A 23,819-nucleotide genomic window follows, 5' to 3' on the forward strand; every position below is an offset into this window, starting at 1 on the left:
TGATACACTGCTGATTTTGCAGGGTTTCCTACTTACAAAGCATGTAGAGGTCTGTCATTTTTATCATAGGTACACTTCAACTGTGAGAGACAGAATCTAAAACTAATTAATTAGCATTTTATTGCATGACATAAGTATTTGATCACCTACCAACCAGTAATTCCAGCTCTCACAGACCTGTTAGTTCTTCTTTAAGAAGCCCTCCTGTTCTCCACTCATTACCTGTATTAACTGCACCTGTTTGAACTCACATGATACATACACACACATATATATATATATAGATAGATAGATAGATGTATGTGTGTGTGTGTGTGTGTGTGTATAGGGTCCTAGTGTTCGACTCCAGCAGTGATTTAAAATGTGAAGCAGAAGAAAAAACGATTATTTTAAGCCAAAAATATATTTTTTTATTATTCTATAGTATTCATCAATATTCTTGCTTCTCTTTGAGTACATGTCTGCACTGTTAAAAAAAAATCTAAATCTAATAATTATTATTATTTGGGGGACTGAGGACCATGTTAAGGTAGCTTCAGCCCCCCTAAAATAGGCCTAACGACATCCATGGTAATTGTCATAATAATCTATGAAACGACATTGGATGAAACATCTTCAAGGAAACTGATGAGGAAAGTTCAGTGTCATGCCCCCTCTCTCTACAGGTGAGCTATTTTAAGTAAGTACTGTGTAAAACAGCTGTAGTGGACCAGTCAACAGTCTGTGAGTATTCCTAAACACAGCTTGTCAGAACGTAAATGTACAAAATTATAACCAACAACCTAAATATTCTGATAAAAAAGCAATTGTGTTTTTCTTAGTGAAATCTAAACTTACAGAAACTTATACCTGACATGGAAATATGACTAAATAATAATAATAAACTGTGTGAGGCAAATACAAAAGATGATTTAGTGTAAGAGCTAAAGCGAGAAACGTATAACTGATGTGACAGACAGAGAACAACAGATATCCAGCAAAATCTATTTATTATCACGTCTAAGTCACATAACATTACAATAATTAAGCACTGTTTCCAGTAAAACCACACATATTTATTATCACATCTGGTACTGACATCTTAATAGCCACATTTCAATGAGATTATTTACATGTCATTTCTAGCATTTGAAGTACAATTAGGCAACAAAAAGCAATAAAAGATTCTCACTATATGTTACTGATAAATGTTGGTTTACTGGAGCTCACCTGTCCTGGTTAACATTTCCAATGCTATCTAAAAGAAGTTCAAACCAAAACAGTATGTTTAATTATAAACACATAATTAGAATGATTTAAAAGTACTGCTATTAATACTTTAGTAATACTTTGTTCTCTTATTTTTATTAAAATGCTGGATAATGAAAAGAAGTTAGGATCGAATCCTAATCAGCATGCTAACATGCTATATCAATGTGCTAACTTTACTTTGCAAGATGTTAGCGTGTTACTATCATAGCAATATTTAATATATGCATAAATTGTAATCATGCTAACATACTAATGATCCTACCACAGCTAAGCTGTACAGATTTGTTGTAGCACTATACTGTAAAAACCTTACAGTGCGGCTAACATGACTGCAGACTTGTAGTCATGTTTTTTCTTAATATCCAAAGAAACTTGTAAATTTCTTGAGCAAACCTTTCTTTTCTTTCCTCTCCTGTTTTTCTTTAGACAATTCCTCCTCTGTTTTTGTAAGTTTGTCTCGTTTGGCTACTTTGGAGATGATTTTCGCTCTGTCCTTCATAGCTTCCAAAGACTGAATTCGAGCCTGGTAACCGGCTTTGGCCTCTGACTTTTCTCCTTCAATCAGCATGTCGATGTACTCGGGAGTGGTCAGAGGGTTAGGCCTCAGGGCGATCTCCTGCAGACGAGTTATGCTTTGAGCTGACTGATCCATCAGGGACACCATCATGTCTTGAAGGTGAACGATCTCTTCCTCTTGCCTCTCAATCAATTCCTGAACAGTCATCTTTTCTTTCGTAGCTTTTTCATACTTGTCTTTTAGCTCTTGCAGTGTTCGCTTCTCTTTTACTTGAACATAGTCCCACCTGTATGTCTGGTTGAAATGCACATTCCAAATGCATTTTCCAGGGCAGACAGTGCACCTCCCTGTCCTATCCATTGCTGCACAGCCATGTTTAGCACTATCATCTGCTATCATACATGGGTAGTGGCATGTAATTGAACACGTCTGGCAGTTGGTAATGTACTCTCCTTTCTTTGTGAGCTGTATTTGGACAGGCTTAATAACTTCTACCTCAATCTCGTAGTTTTCATTTGAAGTCATGACTGTTTCATGGTCTTTAATCTTTTCTTTGGTTGTTTTAATTTCTTCAAGTTTTGCTAATCCAGCTTTAACTTGTGGTTGCAAACCTTCAACAGCTGTTTCAAGCCGTTTTCTTTCTTTGAGAACCTCTTGGGTCATTAACAAGCTTTTGGTTGTCAATTTACCCAAAGACGTGAAGAACTTCTCCATGCTTTTGGTGCCCATGTTCCAAAACATTTCATCGAAGTTGTCATCATCCTCATCATCACCACCACTGGTCCTGTCACTGATGCTTCTGTTATCTGCAAACAAGGCAGAGTTGTTGAATTTGAAGTGAACTGGAAGCCCTATGTCATTTTTTGGACATGGAACCCCGGAGACGTTTATTGCCTCGAGAACCGGTGGCTGCTTGCCATCTGCAAAGGTCACCAGCATCTCAATGTTCTCTGCCACATCTTTGCCAAAAATGGAGAGCACCGAGTCAAACACATATCGTTGTGTTGCTGTTAGTCGGGCAAGAGAGGCCTGAGTAACAAAACAAACCGCATCAATCTCACTGACTCCATTAACAGAGGTGAAAAGCCTCCGGATTTGCTCTGTGATCTCCTTGTCTCTTCCTATTCCTCTTGTATCCCCAAACCCTGGTGTGTCCACAATGGTCAGAGAGAAGGGAATCTGAAACCCGTCCTGGTGGTTGATATTGTACACAGTGACTTCAGAGGTCTGGCTTTCAGCTTGTGACCTCGACTGATCCTCCTCAATTAATTTAAATCTGAAATTGTCCTTCCATTTTACACCAACAATGTAGTTGATCAATCCATTGATCAGGGTGGACTTTCCAGATCCAGTTGCTCCAAGAAGCATTATTGTGCGATTTTGTCTCATGCTTTCTTTGCCAAAGTCATACTTTCGGCATCCATCGATGTCCATATCTTCTTCTTCTTTCAGGGGCAGTTTGTAAACTGAGGGGGATTCAGAATTTATCTTCTTGCTAACATGTTTGAGGAATTCGGCAAGACGCGCAAATTCACGTTTTGTTGTGCAGACATTAACAGAGATGCTCTCCTTGCTTCTTCCAGCTGCACCACAGTCACATCTGACCCTGACAACATATTCTGTCTCTGGCTGAAGCCCTGAAATGATCGCCTTTTCAGCTCTCGACATCATTTGCTTCCATTGGAGATCTTCCTCTTTCACCCCGTTGTCTGTTTTGGCGTACTCCACGATGTAGCTCAAAATCTGGACATCTTGTCCAAGCTCAGCAGGTTTCTCCCAGCTGACTGAGATCTCACTTGAGTTTGGTTCAACCTGAAGTTCTCCAGGAGGGCTGCAAGGTAAGGTTTTAATGGAACCACTGGCTTCATTGGCCGGCCCAACACCTGCTGAAGTCACTGCTCTGCATCTGAACATATACTCTGTGTTAGGACTCAGATGGCTCACTGTCACTTCTCCAGCTTTTGATGCTGTCTCTTGTTGCCATCCATCCTCTCCTCTGACACAGTACTCTACAGAGTAGGAGGTGATGTTCTCTGCTCCAAATCTGGGCGCAGAAATCTTCAGTGTCACACTGTTGTGCTTTATGTCACTTGCTGTTACTGTTTCAGGCTTTGAAGGCGGCTCAAAGTTCTCATTGACAGAAAAGGCGCCTTCATAAAGGTAGATGCTTGAACCTTTCTGTGTCTCATTTGTTAATCCCACTGTCAGGAACTTTATGTTCTTGTTCTCCTTGTTGGCCTCTGCAAAGTCACTGAAGAGCTTTGCTTTATTCCTCATTGCATCTGGCACTTTGTTTGAAAGATACCATTGTTCTTTCTCTACATCTCGAGTATGTGCATCTTGAGGGTCGTCTGGTTCGGGTGTTTGTTTTAAGTAGTTAGATAAAGCTGAGAGGTACGGTTCAGCACTTCCCAGGGAGGTGAAAACAAAACACACAGCATGATCTGCACTGAGGGTTTCTTCACTAAGAACATTCTGAGAGGGGATGATCTTGGTGTTTTTCATCATATTGGTAAACGATTTCAAGATGCAGATTTCTGTCATTTTACAGTCCATCCACTCGTTCAGGTCTTTGCTGTTGAAAGGAGAAGAATGTCTCTTCTTCAGGATCTCTGCGAGCACAGCCTCCTCTTCTCCTCCTCCTCGGATTGATGGAAGTTTCTTTGCCAATTTTCGTTGGAATCCCAGCTTGAACTCAGAGCACATCTCTTTAAAGGTTTTAATCTTTTTGCCAATCTGTGGGAACTGCTGTACGGTGGTGGTTCTCATTGTGTCATTGCACCTCATTTCCAGCTCACTGAAGTCCTCCAGGACTCTCTGTGATTCCTGAACTAATCCTATACTTATCTGACGGACCAGTTTTGCAGCAGAAGAATCTAAACTTGTCAGTGGCAACAGCCAGACTTTCATCGGTACAGCCTTTTCTCCGTTGGCTCCCAGTAATCTTGGCAGGCTTTGGTAGACTTCTACTGCATCCTGAAAGGACACAGGACTTTTTTCAAGAGAAAAGTCTCCAAAGAATCTGCAGGAGAATTTCTCAACATTTTCTCTGTCTTTGTCTTCCAGTTTCAGGGAACCTTCACCCTCTATAGCAAGGCAGGGAATCTTCTTGATCATCACCTTCAAGTTCCCCTCAATGTCTTGATGATCTTCTTTTTTAGACACCTCACGGTCAAAGACAAAGAAGGCTTGTGCCCCATAAAGAATACCTGTGACTACATGTGTTGCTAATCCTTTATCAAAGACATATGAATGCTTCACATTGCCTCTTCCGAGATGATTCATCGACAGTTCCTCGAACTTTGTGGTAGTGTTGTACTTCAAAGTTACTCTGGCCTGATTTTTGGAAGTCTTATGATCATTCAGGTATTTGGCCGATCCTTCAACCTCAACCAGCCCACTCAAGAAACTTGCCTTCAGAGAGGCTTCAACATTTAGTGCTGAAGATTTGTCCTCAATTGATTCAGATGCAACAATCTCAAATTCAGTGTTCGGTTTTGGTCTTTCTCCTTTATCTTTTTCCAGGTCATTGCGGTCCCACAGTGTCATTCCTGCCAAAAAGAACAGGAGAAGTTAAGGTGAGACACCACAGTCTAAAATGAGGATTTTGCTTTAATCTGTCAATTTTCAGATTTCAAGTTATTTTGCAGATATTATTACCATACTTTAATAAAACCTACAAAACAATCTTGAATAATAGATACCGCAACTTTGTCAGCTTCATATTGTGCAAATTTTGTTGTGTTTGGAGCATGTCCAACCACAACTTTGCTAGTTTAACGGCAGGAAAAATGGTCTATGCACCGGGCCCATTATTCAAAAGGGTTGTACTTGGTCTGTGAATTAGTCAGGGGTCTGTTTTGGGCGTAACATGCAATACACCAATCAGAGTGTGATCTCCCATTCCTTTTAAAAGCTATGTTCGCTTGTACCTTGGCGCATATAATGGTGGATGAATGGTACATAATAAAAACCATCAATTGACTAATTGAATTGCTGACACAGCAGAGAGGGGAATATGGATAGAAGTGTTGACGTGATAAAAAAAACGTCTCTAATCAAGAAGCCTAATGTTCCTCTGCAGCTCTGCGGTTTATCCGTGAAGCAGACCGGAGTCTGTTAACAGACAGACAGAGGCTGTCTCCTCTCTATGAAATGTCTGGATCCTCATTATTATAAACTATATATAAACCGGTCGAGGGTCACATCTCCCCTCTACACTAGTTTCTTTATTTGTGTTTTATTGTAGTATTAGTGTTTTCTTTAATGATTTACTTTCATGATAAGAGAGACTGCAGTCAGTCATTTTAAATGTTTCCATGTGTGCAATAAAGTCACAGCAAATATGGGGCATTTAAGCAGCAGCAGCGGCAGCAAAAAAAAAAACTTGACAGGACAGAGGAAACTCTCCAGAGGAAACAGAATTCAAATTTTAACTTCTGAAATAATTTAGACACTCTGATGGAGCTGAGGATTGATCACGAGGACGGCTGCTTTACTCAAAACAGTTTTACTGTATGAACCTGGACTGTGTGTGAGAACTTTTCGATGTGAAGAAGCCCGCAGAACATTAATTAACATTAGATCCTGACCGATCTGGTCAGTGTGTCGGGAGATTTTAATCAATGTAATTACACTGCTGTGCCTTATGCGTAAATGCTGGAGGAGAGAGCACCTCCTCCCAGTTTGGACTGATCCTCATTTTTTGCTGCAGTCTAATCAAAGGAGTATACTTTCCATCAGGTTTGTGTGACAAGTGCAGCAGAGATGGGAAATGACTGTGCCAAAAAAAATAACAATGGAACCAGAAAAAACAGTAGGTACAAAGGCAGATTGCAGAGTTGGACGCAATCGTATTATGCATAGATTTCTCATGCAGAGAATTTCTGCATGAGAAAAACACCGGCCTTGTCCCGAGACGGGCTGACCGTCAGAGGTTACGTCAAATTAGGACATTCAGTCAAAATCAAACCCATCATTGGAGAGAGTGCAACACGAGCTCATTGTCAGTAAAGCAAGGTTACTATTGTCAGAATAGAAAACCATAGTTAGATAATGGACCGTCAGTGTGTGTGTGAGAGCTGTGTTAACTAGAATGTAATGTTCTAATGAATCTAAGGTTAACTAGAATGGGCATTTACTAAATGAATGTGTGTGAGAGCGGTCAGCTGTTAGTTGTGACTTCTACCAATGCTTCTGCAAAGTACTGCTTCATAAGCAATTTTTCAAATCCTAGAGCGCTACCTACAGGTAAAATATTTTATGTTAAAATATTAAAGCCGCAATCAGCGTTGGACGGGCCCTCGCAGGTGAAGCACGTCAGACAGTGTTGCATCCACGCTGCAGATGCCGCAGCTCTCCCGATGCGGCTCTGAATTGTCACACACTTTGGATGCAGCACAAAATACCTGCAACATAGTTAATAAACACAGTATAGGATATAGAAGTCACTTCCTGTGTCCCCTATGTGGCTCAAAGGAGCACCCAGTAACTATATGTTATGTCCCAGTACATCAAGTGTGGAAGTATTTTATTTAAATTGCATGATGAGTGTCACACAGGGCTTACTGCCTGTTGCCAGTAGGTGGCGCTATGAGTATAACAGAATATTGGCATGTAGATGTGTTGGGGGCGGGACCATTATTAATCACATAAAGTTTGGTACTGATTCCAGCATGTGCAGCGGAATTATAACAACTTCCTGTTGTTATAAAAGACCAGCAAAAAGCTTTCAACCGCGAACAATTTTGCATTGAAGCATCTGCTAAGAAACGTGAAGCCCGTAGAAAGAAACTCCGGCAGCTAACGTTACTGCCAGTGAAGCATCCACTCGGCAGGAGAGAGTGGCGTTAATCAACGTTTTGGGTTTTGTAAAAGCACTGATTACTTCTCTTGGGTTTTGTAAAAGCACTGATTACTTCTCTTATATAAATGCCTGTGCAAAACAGTGACGTTACTTCAACAGTCGAGACGCTCGCTTGATTTTTTAAAATCTCTGACAGTGGCATTAAAAAACCTTATATGCTTCGTAAAACTCATCCTCACTGTTATGAATACGCGATCAATGTCAGGAGGGACCTGCTTTGTTTTTTATTCTTTTTAAATAGCCAGGTTTTATCCATAGCCTCTATGATCCAGCATCCTCTGGTCTGAGAGGCTGCAGTGTTTTCTGTTCGGCTGCTTGTTGACTCGTCAGGTTAAATATTGTAAGTGGATTCATTTCTAAAATACGCTGCTGAACAGGTTTCCCGTTACTTTTAAGGTTGGGGTGTGGTGGTTGAAAGTCATTGTAACGTAACGAGTAACGTGACTACTTACTTTTAATACCCAGTAATAAGAAAAGTAATATTGTTACTTTTTAAATGAGTAAAACAATTTCTGAGTAATTTGCCCAACACTGCTGCTAGACATGCCGAGTGCTGCTTTCTGGCCACTAGTTACGCGCATCTCGGTGATGAAACTCGTCTATAGGTCCCCAGACAATATGTACATTAAAATGATAAACTCTAACAACAGTTTATGTTTCATTGTGGTTCAGTTCCATTTAGTAACTTTGCATGTGGATCCTTACCAGGGACGAGTGAATCTTGGCGGCAGTCGTACAGCATCCCGAGGCTGAACGGCCGGCCGAGCGCCGCCACCTCCATCGTTCTGCTGGCTTCAGAGTCCATCTCTTAGTCTAGACTAGAAAAAAAAATTCTTTGAGTTCACTCATGTAACTCTCCTGCTATCCAAACTGTTAGTCATCTGTCACCTTGGATAGTTGCTGTAGAAAAGACAATTTCGACTGAAGCCAAGAGTGAAATAATAATAACAAACTGAATACTCTTGACTGTTAGGAACAAAATAAACAGGCAAAAGAACAGGAACAAAGAGCAGAAGTAAAGTAAGTACCTGCAGATTATCATTAACTGGCAATGTATAAGTTTCAAGCTTCACATTTTTAGAATAAAACATTCACATTATAAGAAGCTGGAGCAAGTAATAATGTCACAACCCCTTTCACATCACAGTAACTTCATCTATTATAAAAATAAAAAGATTAATGCAGCTTTAAGTAAACAATTAATGTCGTTCCCCCTAATGTAAAGATCTAAATACTGCATACATTTTTGTCAAACTATAACAACAAGACTTTTATACCATCTCACAAAGTGAACATAAGGGAAACAACACAACATTTGGTCAGCTGTGGCTCAGGAGGTAGAGCGGGTTGCCCGTTAATTGGAAAGTTGGCGGTCCAATCCCCGGCTCCTCCGGGCTGCTTGTCGAAGTGTCCTTGGGCAAGATACTGAACCCCGAATTGCCCCTGGTGGCTGTTCCACCATCAAATATCTGAGAATATGACTGTTATTTGTATAAATATGTCACAATTCATTGAAAATTAACGTGATAGGCCTTCTTATAAACTTGATAATCCCCTCTCACTGTATAAAAGTGAAAGAGGATTATTTAAAAAAAAATTATAATTAATTTTTAAACAGGAGGAGATCTCCATTTGTGTAAATAATATTTCAGTCAGTGTTAGGGTTAGGGTTAGTCAGTCAGAGCTTAACTAGGTCATGTGACATATGACTTCAGTAAGAACAAATATTACTGGGACCACTACAGAAAACTGAAGGTGAAAATTTTATATACTGGAATTCACATCAGCTAAACTGAAGGAGGACCCTGAACTACACATGAACACAATGCAGCCTTGTTGTACACCCATATACATTGCAAACTTCTGTCTGTTCTGTGTAATAGAATATGGAAAACAGCAACAACAGGTCTTTACTCAAATCACATCTCATCTCAGAGGAATGAGAAGCACACACTCACCACTCACACTACAATTGTTTTTAACAAGAGGACCAGATGTTTCCTGTTGAGGCGATTAAAGCTATCAAAGAAATGATGAAAACACCCTGGGTCCTTGCACAAGGTTAAGCTGTGACATTTTAGACCGTCCAAATTTGGGGACAAAATGGTTAAATAAGTGATGGACAGGAAGATGATGTTTGCTCACACTAAAACTGTATAAAAGACCTTGCTTTCTGTATAAACAACAGTTACTGTGCAGACTAACTTGGGTCTTTGTTTATTCAGTAAAGAAAGAAAAAAGGTGGACTTCTGACCTCCTCTAACTCTTAAATAGGGGGTGGAGATGGTGCATAGATAAGATGCTTGCCTTTGGTGTGGGAGACCTATTCCCACTGTGATCCACCATTGTGTCCCTGAGCAAGACACGTAACCCCTCGTTGCTCCAGAGGCGTGCGACCTCTGACTGTATAGCAATTGTAAGTGGCTTTGGACAAAAGCGTCAGATAAATATAAATACAGTACTTTTTAGATACACCTCCTTAAAGGAAGATTTATGGGATTTCAGTTACACACATGATTCAATATTAGATTGCTGTTTACATCATTTACACTTTGGTTAATCAGCCACAGACTGCAGGACACTTACAGTTACACAGTAATGATACACAGCAGAACTGATGCAACAGCACATTGACAGAAAGAGCATTAGTGTACTTACAATAGAAATGTGTGTGTGATCCTCTGAGGCAGTGCTGTAGTTTCACACGTTATATCTTCTGAGAGAGAAACGCCCCCAGACCTTTATTCAGCAGTAGGAGGAGTCACAGAGGAAAATCAGGATGATTTCCCAGAAATCACATGACTGCAGGGACAAAATTAATCAGAGCCACGCAAAATCTGTGCCTTTGTGATAATGATAAATGTTAAGTGATGCAATAAAAACAATGCAGGTCTGTGACTTTGGTTGTTCTTTCTCTCATTTCTTTCTGTAGATTATCCAGAGTAGCTGGCACCCTGTGGGACTAGGAAATATTGTCCATTTTAAGAGGAGCTCCACACTAAATAGTTTTTTTGCACTTTACACATAATCATATAGATCTTTAGTGGCCTCAGTTCTTCTGCAAGGGCTGAATGTGCTGTATAATACGTTTTGGAAAGAACCCTGAACTTTATAGAAGTTTTCAATATGAGTTTTGCAAATGCAGCTTTCGCTTTCAGGTTTGCTTGTTGAGAAGTCCTTACGCCGAGTTATGTCCCTGTTTATCCTAACCCTCTGGTCGTGTAATTCCTCTTGTCTTTCAGGGATGGGAAGGGAGAGTAAATCTCATTGCTGCATTGCTGTAGATTAATTTCAATGATTTCAAAGATGCATTGCTGTAGATTAATTTCCAGACTCTTGAAACATTGGGGTGTTAGCCCAGTCCAGAAATCTTTCATGTTTTCACCTGTTTTCAACCCCCACCCCCGTTGCCGCCTACCCAAAGTACGTCTGTAAAGCAACAGTAAATGACCTCAACACAGTAACTCTAACATCTGTCTCATTTTCTGATAAAAATTAACACTGATAATATTTACTGGGGGGGTGCAAGCTAGTGGCCACGGCTCTCTTTACTCCTTCAAGTGGCTGCTCTATGCAGGGTAGGCAGCTGATGTTGAAGCTACTGCAGCTCCAGTACCAAACAGCCCCATAGGTTGGTCGGCCGGTAGCCTTTGCCAGATTTCCAGTCCAGCCCTGAGGCTACACCCTTTTAGACTGTCTGACAGACACAGAGCCCGTGTGGGACTGTAGCCTAATCAATGAGACAAGCGCACTGATTTTCATCAGAGGAAGGAAACCAAAACTGAAAACACTTTTTGACTGTTAACAGTTTTTCATCCCCTTCCTGTGCGGTGAAAACCATGTAGGTCTACATTATCTCCAGAAGTGGTGATTTTGAATGTAAACTGATTGAATTGAACTGTTCCTTTATAGGCTGAGAAAACTGTGCTTCTTAAGCTTAATAAAGCCCTCATAATCTTATAGAATATGATGCATTGCTGTAGATTAATTTCAATGATTTCAAAGATGCATTGCTGTAGATTAATTTCAATGATTTCAAAGATGCAATGCTGTAGATTAATTTCAATGATTTCAAAGATGCAATGCTGTAGATTAATTTCAATGATTTCAAAGATACATTGCTGTAGATTAATTTCAATGATTTCAAAGATGCAATGCTGTAGATTAATTTAAATGATTTCAAAGATGCATTGCTGTAGATTAATTTCAATGATTTCAAAGATGCATTGCTGTAGATTAATTTCAGTGATTTCAAAGATGCAATGCTGTAGATTAATTTCAATGATTTCAAAGATGCAATGCTGTAGATTAATTTCAATGATTTCAAAGATGCAATGCTGTAGATTAATTTCAGTGATTTCAAAGATACATTGCTGTAGATTAATTTCGGTGATTTCAAAGATGCATTGCTGTAGATTAATTTCGGTGATTTCAAAGATGCATTGCTGTAGATTAATTTCAATGATTTCAAAGATGCATTGCTGTAGATTAATTTCAATGATTTCAAAGATGCATTGCTGTAGATTAATTTCGGTGATTTCAAAGATGCATTGCTGTAGATTAATTTCAGTGATTTCAAAGATGCATTGCTGTAGATTAATTTCGGTGATTTCAAAGATGCAATGCTGTAGATTAATTTCGGTGATTTCAAAGATGCAATGCTGTAGATTAATTTCAGTGATTTCAAAGATGCATTGCTGTAGATTAATTTCGGTGATTTCAAAGATGCATTGCTGTAGATTAATTTCGGTGATTTCAAAGATGCAATGCTGTAGATTAATTTCAATGATTTCAAAGATGCATTGCTGTAGATTAATTTCAATGATTTCAAAGATGCAATGCTGTAGATTAATTTCAATGATTTCAAAGATGCATTGCTGTAGATTAATTTCAGTGATTTCAAAGATGCAATGCTGTAGATTAATTTCAATGATTTCAAAGATGCAATGCTGTAGATTAATTTCAATGATTTCAAAGATGCAATGCTGTAGATTAATTTCAGTGATTTCAAAGATGCATTGCTGTAGATTAATTTCGGTGATTTCAAAGATGCAATGCTGTAGATTAATTTCAATGATTTCAAAGATGCATTGCTGTAGATTAATTTCAATGATTTCAAAGATGCAATGCTGTAGATTAATTTCAGTGATTTCAAAGATGCATTGCTGTAGATTAATTTCAATGATTTCAAAGATGCATTGCTGTAGATTAATTTCGGTGATTTCAAAGATGCATTGCTGTAGATTAATTTCAGTGATTTCAAAGATGCATTGCTGTAGATTAATTTCGGTGATTTCAAAGATGCAATGCTGTAGATTAATTTCAATGATTTCAAAGATGCATTGCTGTAGATTAATTTCAATGATTTCAAAGATGCAATGCTGTAGATTAATTTCAATGATTTCAAAGATGCATTGCTGTAGATTAATTTCAATGATTTCAAAGATGCAATGCTGTAGATTAATTTCAATGATTTCAAAGATGCATTGCTGTAGATTAATTTCAATGATTTCAAAGATGCATTGCTGTAGATTAATTTCAATGATTTCAAAGATGTATTGCTGTAGAGTAATTTCAATGATTTCAAAGATGCATTGCTGTAGATTAATTTCAATGATTTCAAAGATGCATTGCTGTAGATTAATTTCAATGATTTCAAAGATGCAATGCTGTAGATTAATTTCAATGATTTCAAAGATGCATTGCTGTAGATTAATTTCAATGATTTCAAAGATGCAATGCTGTAGATTAATTTCAATGATTTCAAAGATGCATTGCTGTAGATTAATTTCAATGATTTCAAAGATGCATTGCTGTAGATTAATTTCAATGATTTCAAAGATGCATTGCTGTAGATTAATTTCAGTGATTTCAAAGATGCATTGCTGTAGATTAATTTCGGTGATTTCAAAGATGCAATGCTGTAGATTAATTTCGGTGATTTCAAAGATGCAATGCTGTAGATTAATTTCAGTGATTTCAAAGATGCATTGCTGTAGATTAATTTCGGTGATTTCAAAGATGCATTGCTGTAGATTAATTTCGGTGATTTCAAAGATGCAATGCTGTAGATTAATTTCAATGATTTCAAAGATGCATTGCTGTAGATTAATTTCAATGATTTCAAAGATGCAATGCTGTAGATTAATTTCAATGATTTCAAAGATGCATTGCTGTAGATTAATTTCAGTGATTTCAAAGATGCAATGCTGTAGATTAATTTCAATGATTTCAAAGATGCAATGCTGTAGATTAATTTCAATGATTTCAAAGATGCAATGCTGTAGATTAATTTCAGTGATTTCAAAGATGCATTGCTGTAGATTAATTTCGGTGATTTCAAAGATGCAATGCTGTAGATTAATTTCAATGATTTCAAAGATGCATTGCTGTAGATTAATTTCAATGATTTCAAAGATGCAATGCTGTAGATTAATTTCAGTGATTTCAAAGATGCATTGCTGTAGATTAATTTCAATGATTTCAAAGATGCATTGCTGTAGATTAATTTCGGTGATTTCAAAGATGCATTGCTGTAGATTAATTTCAGTGATTTCAAAGATGCATTGCTGTAGATTAATTTCGGTGATTTCAAAGATGCAATGCTGTAGATTAATTTCAATGATTTCAAAGATGCATTGCTGTAGATTAATTTCAATGATTTCAAAGATGCAATGCTGTAGATTAATTTCAATGATTTCAAAGATGCATTGCTGTAGATTAATTTCAATGATTTCAAAGATGCAATGCTGTAGATTAATTTCAATGATTTCAAAGATGCATTGCTGTAGATTAATTTCAATGATTTCAAAGATGCATTGCTGTAGATTAATTTCAATGATTTCAAAGATGCATTGCTGTAGATTAATTTCAATGATTTCAAAGATGCATTGCTGTAGATTAATTTCAATGATTTCAAAGATGCATTGCTGTAGATTAATTTCAATGATTTCAAAGATGCATTGCTGTAGATTCATTTCAATGATTTCAAAGATGTATTGCTGTAGATTAATTTCAATGATTTCAAAGTTGCATTGCTGTAGATTAATTTCAATGATTTCAAAGATGCATTGCTGCAGATTAATTTCACTTTCATGTTTGCAGGGTGCGGTCGTTTTATTCTGTGTCAGTGTAAAACCATGTGTAGGGGTGTGTGTGTCCCCACTGTAGGCCTATATAAGAGGAGCTACAGAGGAAGACTTCGCCCTCTCTTCTTGATCACAGACGGACTGAGCGGTAAGTTGCTGAATACTCTGAACCGTTTCTCTGTTTTAATGCTGTTTCAATATTTACCGTAAAACGTCAATTAATAGCCGAGTCCCAAACAGCCGCCGGCCTCCTTTACTGGCCTGATGTGGGGGCACATTTTGACAAATAAACGCCTGCTTCACTTAAACGCCTGGTCTGGGTTTTATAGAAGTTCTTTGTATAAAACATCTTAAACAGGGCTTAGATCCTTAATACAAATAGGCTATTAATGTTTAAAGGTATGATCAATATGTCAGTATGGACCTGCTGCACATCGTTAGACCGGTTAGATTAATTTAGTTCATTTAACGGAAACAACAAGACCTAAAGTCTAATTCGTCTAGATTTACCGGTGTAACCTGCAGGGCTACAAGAGAGGAAAGGGGTAAAAAAAAAAAAAAATGCTGACTCACATTAACTTCGAAGCGCTCGTTAAGTCCGAATGTGTCCGTTCCTTGATTATTTAATTCCTTTAGTCTGTGAGGGTCCAATCAAAAGAATCAAAACAGCTTTTCAGAAAAATTAGTCCAAGTTTTGAATCCTGTCCGGCGTCGCCAGGTCATATACAATAACAGCAACAGCAATATTTTCCATGTTAATATGCGATGATCTTCATGATGCAGCCTGTGTCGCAGGTCTTCAAAGAGCGGAGGCTACTCGCAAAAACGTTTTGCCTGAAGTTCACGTAATGTGTCACCCCCCCCCCCCCCCCCCCCCGTGCCTGCATTTAGAGAGAGAGAGAGAGAGCGCGCGCGCATTGCTCACAGGTTCATGGCTTGTCCGCGACTTCTGAATTGCAAAATTGTAATATAAATATATTAAATACATTTAAATATAAAAGTTGTCGGTCAGTGTCTAGTCAATGTATTAACACAAAGGGTTAACAGTCGGCTCACAGTAGTGAGAGAATATGTTATGTTTCATCCTCTGATGAAGAGCAGTGCGCTCGTCTCATTGAGGCTACAGTCCCAGATGGTCTCTGTGTCTGTCAGACGTCTAAGGGGGTGGACTGGAAATCTGGCACAGGCTACCGGCCGACGAACCGTTAGGGCCGGTGTTACGTAAATGATTTATTTATATAGCCTAACTGTATGTATTGTCAGTTGTAGATCTGTAGTTGATGCTCTGTTGATGCTTGTAAGTTCCTCAAATGTAAGTCGCTTTGGATAAAAGCGTCTGCCAAATGAGTAAATGTAATGTAAATGTAACTGATTAAAATGGACCATTGGCCTATACTGACATTGGGCTGGCCCAATCACATCTTTTACCCCCCTCTGCTCGAGCTGTTTCTATTGTTGTGGGCCAAAAAAAAACAAACGCCAAATGCGCGGAAATGAGCTGCAGTAGCTTCAACATGAGCTGCACAGCCTGCATAGTGCAGTAAAGGGCTGCGGTGGCCACTGCCAGGCAGAGGAGGACGCCAGAGACAGTGAAACTGAGGGACAGAGAGAGAGCAGGAGGAGAGTAGAGGTGAAGTGGAAAGCATGGAGTAGCTCAGCCTGTAGGGAGGGAGGGTCTTTACACTGGGGATGCTGGGGACATGTAGCCACTTTGTGAAAGCCTTAAAATGTTCTGAAAAATAGTTAATTAACAAATAAAAATGCTATGAGAAAGGTTTGCACAATAAGGTATGTGATGCTAAAGATGCATTAAAACTAGCTGCATTATTTCATTTCAGTTTTACAGCTATTTTAGACAGATTAAACAATATACTGTTTGATTTTGGTTGAAATCTGTTTTTTACATCCTGTCCCACATAATTGATCCTAGTGTGAGAAGAAACATCATTGGGTTGTATTTATTGTGGCTTTGACAGAATTTCAATGGTCTAAACTTTTTGTACATGCATGTCCCTATGAGTGGAAACTCATAGAATTATTTTTCATATGTTTCAGGTTTCCTGTAGGACTTTAACAACTGGCAATTTACCCTTCTTATTCCTACACCTCAAGACCATCAGCAGCTTTACCGTCCAACACGACCATCCATCCATCCATCCATCCATCCATCGTCAACCGCTTATCCTGCGTACAGGGTTGCGGGGAAAAGGCGGCGTACATCCCGTGCAGGGCCCCAACACGACCAGCTGTAAGTAAAAAAAGATTACACAATGTAAACAGAGATAAATGTTTGGAGGACTGTGTGCATATTATCCTGAATACAACCCTCCAAACTGATAATGATAATGAAGGTGAATCTAACTCACAGCACAATTTCTAGTGTTAAACAAATGGTCTTTGATTTCAGACAGATGTAGATCAAATCACTCGTCTTATTTTAGTCAATTAACTGACAATTTTGCTTCAAAACGTGACTCCATGCACTTGTTGTTAATATCTCAAGACACATCATACTTTGGACACTTCAATTACTTACCAAAAACATAACTATGTTTTTAAAGGCACTTTGATATTTTTGTATTTCAGGAGTTTTGGAGACAATGACTTCAATCCAGAGCAGCATTTTGAAATCACAACAGCTTGTGGTTTGACTTCTGCAAAGTTCAACCTTGAGCTTCATCTTGACATTTGCTGCCCATCATCATCATCTGAAACTCTCTAATAGGATGTGATATTCTCTGGGGGGAGTCAATAACAAGTTAATATAAGAATGACGGTGATTTTTCTCATTATTAGTCTCAGGACTGTCAATAGGAGAAATTAATAGTCAATAGGAGAGTTTATTATACCATTCACTGCCAGAGCAGCTGCTGTTCGATTATAGACTACAACAATAATAACTGTCACAGTAGAATTATTTTAAGTAAGTTTTTGTATATTTCAATAAATGCAGATTCAGACCCAATAGCACTTCAGTCCAACAGAAGCAGACGGAAAAAATTCTGTGACCACAAAGACTCTCAGTAGAAATATCTCTCCAGAACGCTGTCCTGGTTCCAACTAATTATTACTTTTATTTAGACATAATTTCTTCTCTTCACCACAATGCTATCTCTATTTCAGTCAGATTCAAAGTCAGTTCCACCATCACGGCTCGCTGATGCTGTCAAACAAAAAAGCACTCTGCTAAAAGCCCAGTCAGGTCCTCTGTCTGTTTATAAAATCCACCTGAAACATGAACAAATCAAGGTCTTTGGGTGCAGGAGTTTCAGTTTTGGGAAAGAGTCCGCTAAACGTAATCGCACCATCATGGTTCTGGGAGCAACTGGAGCTGGGAAGTCAACTCTCATCAATGGGATGATTAATTACATTCTAGGTGTCGAATGGGAGGATTCATATCGGTTTAAGTTAGTTGATGAGGATCAGTCCAAATCACAAGCTGAAAGCCAGACCTCTGAAGTCACTGTGTACAAAATCAACCACCATGAGGGTTTTAAAACAGAATACTCTCTGACCATTGTTGACACTCCAGGGTTTGGAGATACAAGAGGCATAGAAAGAGACAGACAGATCACAGAACAGTTGCGTAATCTCTTCTCTGCTGAGCTTGGTGTCAGTGAAATTGACGCTGTGTGTTTTGTAGCTCAGGCTTCTTTACCTCGACTCACGCCAACACAGAAATATGTGTTTGACTCCATACTCTCAATCTTTGGCAAAGATGTGGCAGAAAACATCAGGATTCTGGTGACATTCGCAGACGGCCAGCGTCCACCAGTTCTAGAGGCAATCAATGCTTCAGGTGTCCCATGTCCTAAAACAAGAGACGGGCTGCCAGTTCACTTCAAATTCAATAACTCAGCTTTGTTTGCAGACAACAAATCATCTGCAGCAGGCAGCAGGAGTGGGGATGATGAGGATGAAGATGGAGGCTTTGATCAGATGTTTTGGAACATGGGGACAAAAAGCATGAAGAGGTTCTTTGCTGCTTTGAATCTCATAGAAACCAAAAGCTTGACATTGACGAAGGAGGTCCTCAGAGAAAGACAGCAGCTCGAGAATTCAGTTGAAAACTTGCAGGAGCAGGTCAAAGTTCAGTTAGCCAAGCTGGAGGAGATAAAAGAGACAAGTGAAATACTAAAAGAGCACGAGGCAGAGATCAGCAGAAACGAGAACTTTGAGTTTGAAGTCACTGTCAAAAAGCCTTTTCAAAAAGATATTTCTGGTACTGGAAATTACATCACCAACTGTCAGCAGTGTCATGTCACCTGTCACTATCCCTGTGCATATGCAAATGATGCAGATAAAAGAGAATGTGCTGCAATGGGATCAGATGGATGCTGTACTGAGTGTCCAGGCAAATGTTTCTGGAGTGTACATTTTAATCAGAAGTACAAATGGGAGTATAAGGAAGTAAAAGAAAAACGAACAGTAAATGAGCTGAAAGAAAAGTACCTGAAAGCCTCAGAGGCTAAGAGACCTTTTGAGGCATTGATTGATAAACTGAAGGCTGAATATAATCGTGTTCAGGCTGAGGTGGTGAAACTGATAAAGAAGTCTTCTGAGTGTTTAAACAGACTTAAAGAGATAGCACTGAAGCCAAATCCTCTCTCCACTCCAGAGTACATCGACATGCTGATTGAAGGAGAGAAATCTGAGGCCAAGCAAGGCTGGAAGAAACGAGTTCTGTCCCTGATAACCATGAGAGAAAAGGCTGAGTGCATGGCTAAAATAGAAAGAGGAGAGAAACTATTCTAGAGTCCATACTGATCAGGAATATTTTTTGTCTACTTAGGAGATCCATTCTGATACTGATAATAAAGAACATAACCGGAAAGAGACTGATGCACTGAAACTGAGAGACTTGAAATAATAGGACCAAGAAAAGCTCAAGTAGAAATGTGTTCGAGATAAAGAGAAGGAGTTATCTGCAGGAGCTGTTTACCAAAAAGGAAATCACAGATTTGCCGTGTGTGCTGATAAATGTTTAAGTGTGACAACATTTTCTAACTTTCTGACACAATTTAGGTCTGCAGCTCTATTAACTTTATTAGATCTTTGTAAATAGCAATATCAGCTTCTTGCTTCATTTTAAAACAAAATCAGTCTGCTCTTCAATTTATTCTCTTTGAGATTTGATGATTTGTGATGACAATGTTAATGACTTATAATGATTATGTTGATGTGTAGTGATTTACATTTAATTGTCCTGTAGTAATTAGCCGGCTCCTACTGAATGATGGAGAAAATATGAAATAATAATAAATTTAAATAATCTGAAATATAATATGTATAAATGCTGCCTCAAGTGTTGTCTTTTGTCCTCTGATGTGTCAGTGTGCACTTTGGCCCTCTGCAGCTCACTTCTTTTCTAGGACCTTTCAGTCTTTACACAGCTGCCATCGACTTTAAATTATCCAGCATGTCTGATGATCTTCATTGTCTCATATAGTCTAACAGCTCTCTGGCTAGAGTTTTACACCAAGCAGTAAATAAATTATAACAGAGTTGACCATATGTATTTAAATAAATTCTCCAGGAAGATGGATGTTAAATTTGACTGTTAAATTTTAATCCTGAAATGATAATGGGAGTTACACAAACTGCATGTAGAGACTGTGTGTGTGCAGTGAATAAAAACATGGTTATGCAGGCTGAGCTTTCTATGTATGGTATGAAAACTTACTGTTACTGTCGGTTAACTGTCTCTATGATTTTGCATGACATGTTGAGTAGGATGTGTGGTTCCTCACTGTTAGTGAGGTAACTAAGTAGGGCTAGTTCATCAAGGTTTTCAGCCAATAAACAGGATGGTGTATCGGTCAGGACACAGGAATGAAGACGAGGAGATGTAATTTCTTCCTTTAACTGTATTGAGCTCCAGCAGTACTCATCAGAACATTCCAATATCCATCATTGTCATTATAGTCTGTATGAAACCAAATAAGATTCAGATTCACTTTATTAGCCATTTGCAGTATAAAACCACATTGGAAAAAAATATGCAAGCTCAAAGTGCAATGTCACCACATAAAAAACATAAAAGACATAACATAAAACAGACAAGCAATTGCCACATAAAACTCACTAATAAAACACTATTCAATAAAATCCATCCATAAGAAATAAAGTGCCTAATTTAAAGTGATCACAGCTTGGGGAAAAAAACTGTTGAAATGGCGATCGGTAGAACATTTGACAGAGCGATACCTTCTCCCTGAGGGAAGCATCTCAAAGAAGACCCCTGCAGGATGGCCTGAAGCATCATTAGCAAGTTTTAAAGCTCAATTCAAAAGTCTAGCTTTATATGTAACCTCCAGGAGCGGCAAAGTACAGCCAATGATCCTGCTGGCTGAGCGAACCACTTTGTTCAAAGACTTCTTCTCTTTCAAGGTGAGATTACCACACCATACAGTAATACAACTAGTTAGGACACTCTCAATTACACAATAATAAAAATTCAAAAGAATCTTAGTTTTTTGAGTGAACTCTCGAAGCCTACGTAAAAAGAAGAGGCGCTGTCTCGCTTTCTTAGCAATTTTAGTCGTATTAAAGCTCCAATTCAAATCATGCGAAAGAGTCACACCACATTTCTCAGTAATCTGCACATTGGAATCATGGATAGTAAAAGGCACATGATTCCTATTGTGACAAAAATCAATAACAAGTTCACATGTTTTTGAAGTATTCAAAAGCAAGTTATTTTCCTTGCTCCACTGAACAACATTCTCCACCTCCTCGCTATAATGAGATTCATCGTTTGAACTAATCAGCCCAATTATAGTTGTATCATTGGCATATTTGATTATCACATTATTAGCATTGGATGCTTCAAGGTCATGAGTATACAATGTGAACAATAGGGGGCTCAAGATACACCCCTGCGGTGAACCAGTGCTAACATACAACTCATCTGAAATACAACCATTGATTTTCACCCTTTGTGGTCGACAAGTGAGAAAATCAAAAATCCATTTACAAATGGCATTATCGAGTCCAAGACATTTCAATTTGTGAGAGAGCTTTGTTGGGACCATTGAATTAAAAGTCGAACTGTAGTCTATAAATAGCATTCTAGCATATGATTTATGTACATCTAGATGCTTGTAGACAGAGTTCAAAGCAAAAGAAATGGCGCCCTCGACACTTCTGTTTTTCCTATATGCAAATTGTAGTGGGTCCACAGACACAGGAATTTGATCTTTAATAATGTCCAACACCAACTGCTCAAAGGTTTTCATCAGGACAGATGTGAGGGCCCCTGGCCGATAGTCATTCAGACTCATCACAGGTGTCCTAATTACATTTATCTGACACTTTTATCCAAAACTACACGCCATTAGGCAAAAGTTTCTATACAAGATGTCTGTCTGATAGTGCTTTAGCTAAATTTAAGGATGCGATTCCATCCGCTCTAAATTCATTATCAATTCACAAAGTAACGGGGGACTCCTATGCTTATTTCAGTCCCTCCCAAATCGATCATCTTGTTGATAGTGCTGCAGGCTCGCTGCGAATGACACTCGACTCTGTAGCCCCTCTAAAAAAGAAAATACTAAAACAAAGACGGTTAGCTCCATGGTATAACACTGAAACTCACAAATTAAAGCAAATATCGCGGAAACTTGAGAGGAATTGGCGTTCCACCAAACTGGAAAATTCTCATTTAATTTGGCAAGATAGTCTTAAAACTTATAGGAAGGCCCTCCGTAATGCCAGAGCAGCGTACTACTCGTCATTAATAGAGGAAAATAGGAACAACCCCAGGTTTCTTTTCAGCACTGCCAGGCTGACAGAGAGTCACAGCTCTATTGAGCCAAGTATTCCCATAGCTCTCAGTATTTACGACTTCTTGAGCTTCTTTAATGATAAAATTATAACTATTAGAAACAAAATTCACCAAGACCTGAAGAAGACGTTTTACCCTTAGTCAGCACTTCTCTACTAGATATGATCATTCTATCTTTATCAACAGGCTATGTACCGCAGTACTTTAAAGTAGCTGTAATTAAACCTCTTCTGAAAAAGCCCAAACTTGATCCGGATGTTTTAGCCAACTATAGACCTATATCTAACCTTCCATTTCTCTCTAAGGTCCTGAAGAAAGCAGTTGCTAAATAGCTGTGTGACTTTCTACAGAGCAATAGTTTATTTGAGGATTTTCAGTCAGGATTTAGAGCTCATCATAGCACAGAGACAGCACTGGTGAAAATTACTAACGACCTCGTTATTGCATCAGACAAAGGACTTGTCTCTGTACTGGTTTTATTAGATCTTAGTGCTGCATTTGATACCATTGACCATCAGATCCTATTGCAGAGACTGGAATATTTCATTGGCATTAAAGGAACCGCTCTAAGCTGGTTTAAGTCCTATTTATCAGACCGATTTCAGTTTGTACATGTTAAAGATGAGTCCTCCATGCGCGCCAAAGTTAGTCATGGAGTTCCTCAAGGATCTGTCCTCGGACCAATCCTCTTCACTTTATATATGCTTCCTTTAGGCAATATTATCCGGAAATATTCCATAAACTTTCATTGTTATGCAGATGATACTCAGTTATAGCTATCGATCAAGCCAGATGAAACTCATCAGTTAGCTAAACTTCAAATATGCCTTCAGGATGTTAAAACCTGGATGACCTGTAATTTTCTAATCTTAAACTCAGATAAAACTGAAGTTATTGTTCTGGGGCCTAAGCACCTCCGTGACGCATTATCTAAAGATATAGTTTCCCTAGATGGCATCGCCCTGGCCTCCAGCACCACTGTGAGGATTCTTGGAGTTATCTGTGATCAGGACACAGATAACTCCAAGAAGGACAAATTTCTAGGACCGCCTTTTTTCACCTACGTAATATTGCGAAAATCAGGAACATCCTGTCTAAAAATGATGCAGAAAAACTGCCTTTGTTACTTCTAGACTGGATTACTGCAATTCTTTATTATCAGGCTGCTCGAAAAAGTCCATTAAGACTCTTCAGCTGATCCAGAATGCTGCAGCACGTGTTCTGACAGGAACCAGGAAAAGAGATCATATTTCTCCTGTTTTAGCTTCTCTGCATTGGCTTCCAATAAAATCCAGAATAGAATTTATAATC

General features: G+C 38.7%; 2 protein-coding genes across 3 annotated transcripts; one reads left to right on the top strand and one right to left on the bottom strand.

The window, feature by feature from the left end:
* Positions 1 to 970: 970 nt before the first annotated feature.
* LOC119902621 lies at positions 971 to 15,526 on the bottom strand. 2 transcript variants are annotated; one of them, XM_038718953.1, is made up of 4 exons: positions 15,296 to 15,526; positions 10,293 to 10,373; positions 8,340 to 8,452; positions 971 to 5,319 (listed from the first exon to the last, which is right to left on the bottom strand). In XM_038718953.1, exons 3-4 carry the CDS (start codon positions 8,437 to 8,439, stop codon positions 1,607 to 1,609), a joined length of 3,813 nt encoding a protein of 1,270 aa, XP_038574881.1. In that variant the 5' UTR covers positions 8,440 to 8,452; positions 10,293 to 10,373; positions 15,296 to 15,526; the 3' UTR covers positions 971 to 1,606. The 2 variants fall into 2 exon arrangements, with proteins under 2 accessions (XP_038574881.1, XP_038574879.1); XM_038718951.1 differs by having other exon boundaries at positions 10,293 to 10,436.
* On the top strand, positions 14,604 to 20,006 carry si:ch73-170d6.2. Its single transcript, XM_038718956.1, has 3 exons — positions 14,604 to 14,870; positions 16,778 to 16,970; positions 17,309 to 20,006. Exon 3 carries the CDS (start codon positions 17,828 to 17,830, stop codon positions 19,475 to 19,477), a length of 1,650 nt encoding a protein of 549 aa, XP_038574884.1. The 5' UTR covers positions 14,604 to 14,870; positions 16,778 to 16,970; positions 17,309 to 17,827; the 3' UTR covers positions 19,478 to 20,006.
* Positions 20,007 to 23,819: the final 3,813 nt, after the last annotated feature.

The sequence above is a fragment of the Micropterus salmoides genome, unplaced genomic scaffold (genome assembly GCF_014851395.1).
Source record: "Micropterus salmoides isolate LMB-PRFRI ecotype aquatic unplaced genomic scaffold, ASM1485139v1 Ms_hic_scaffold_14, whole genome shotgun sequence".
NCBI lineage: Eukaryota > Metazoa > Chordata > Actinopteri > Centrarchiformes > Centrarchidae > Micropterus > Micropterus salmoides.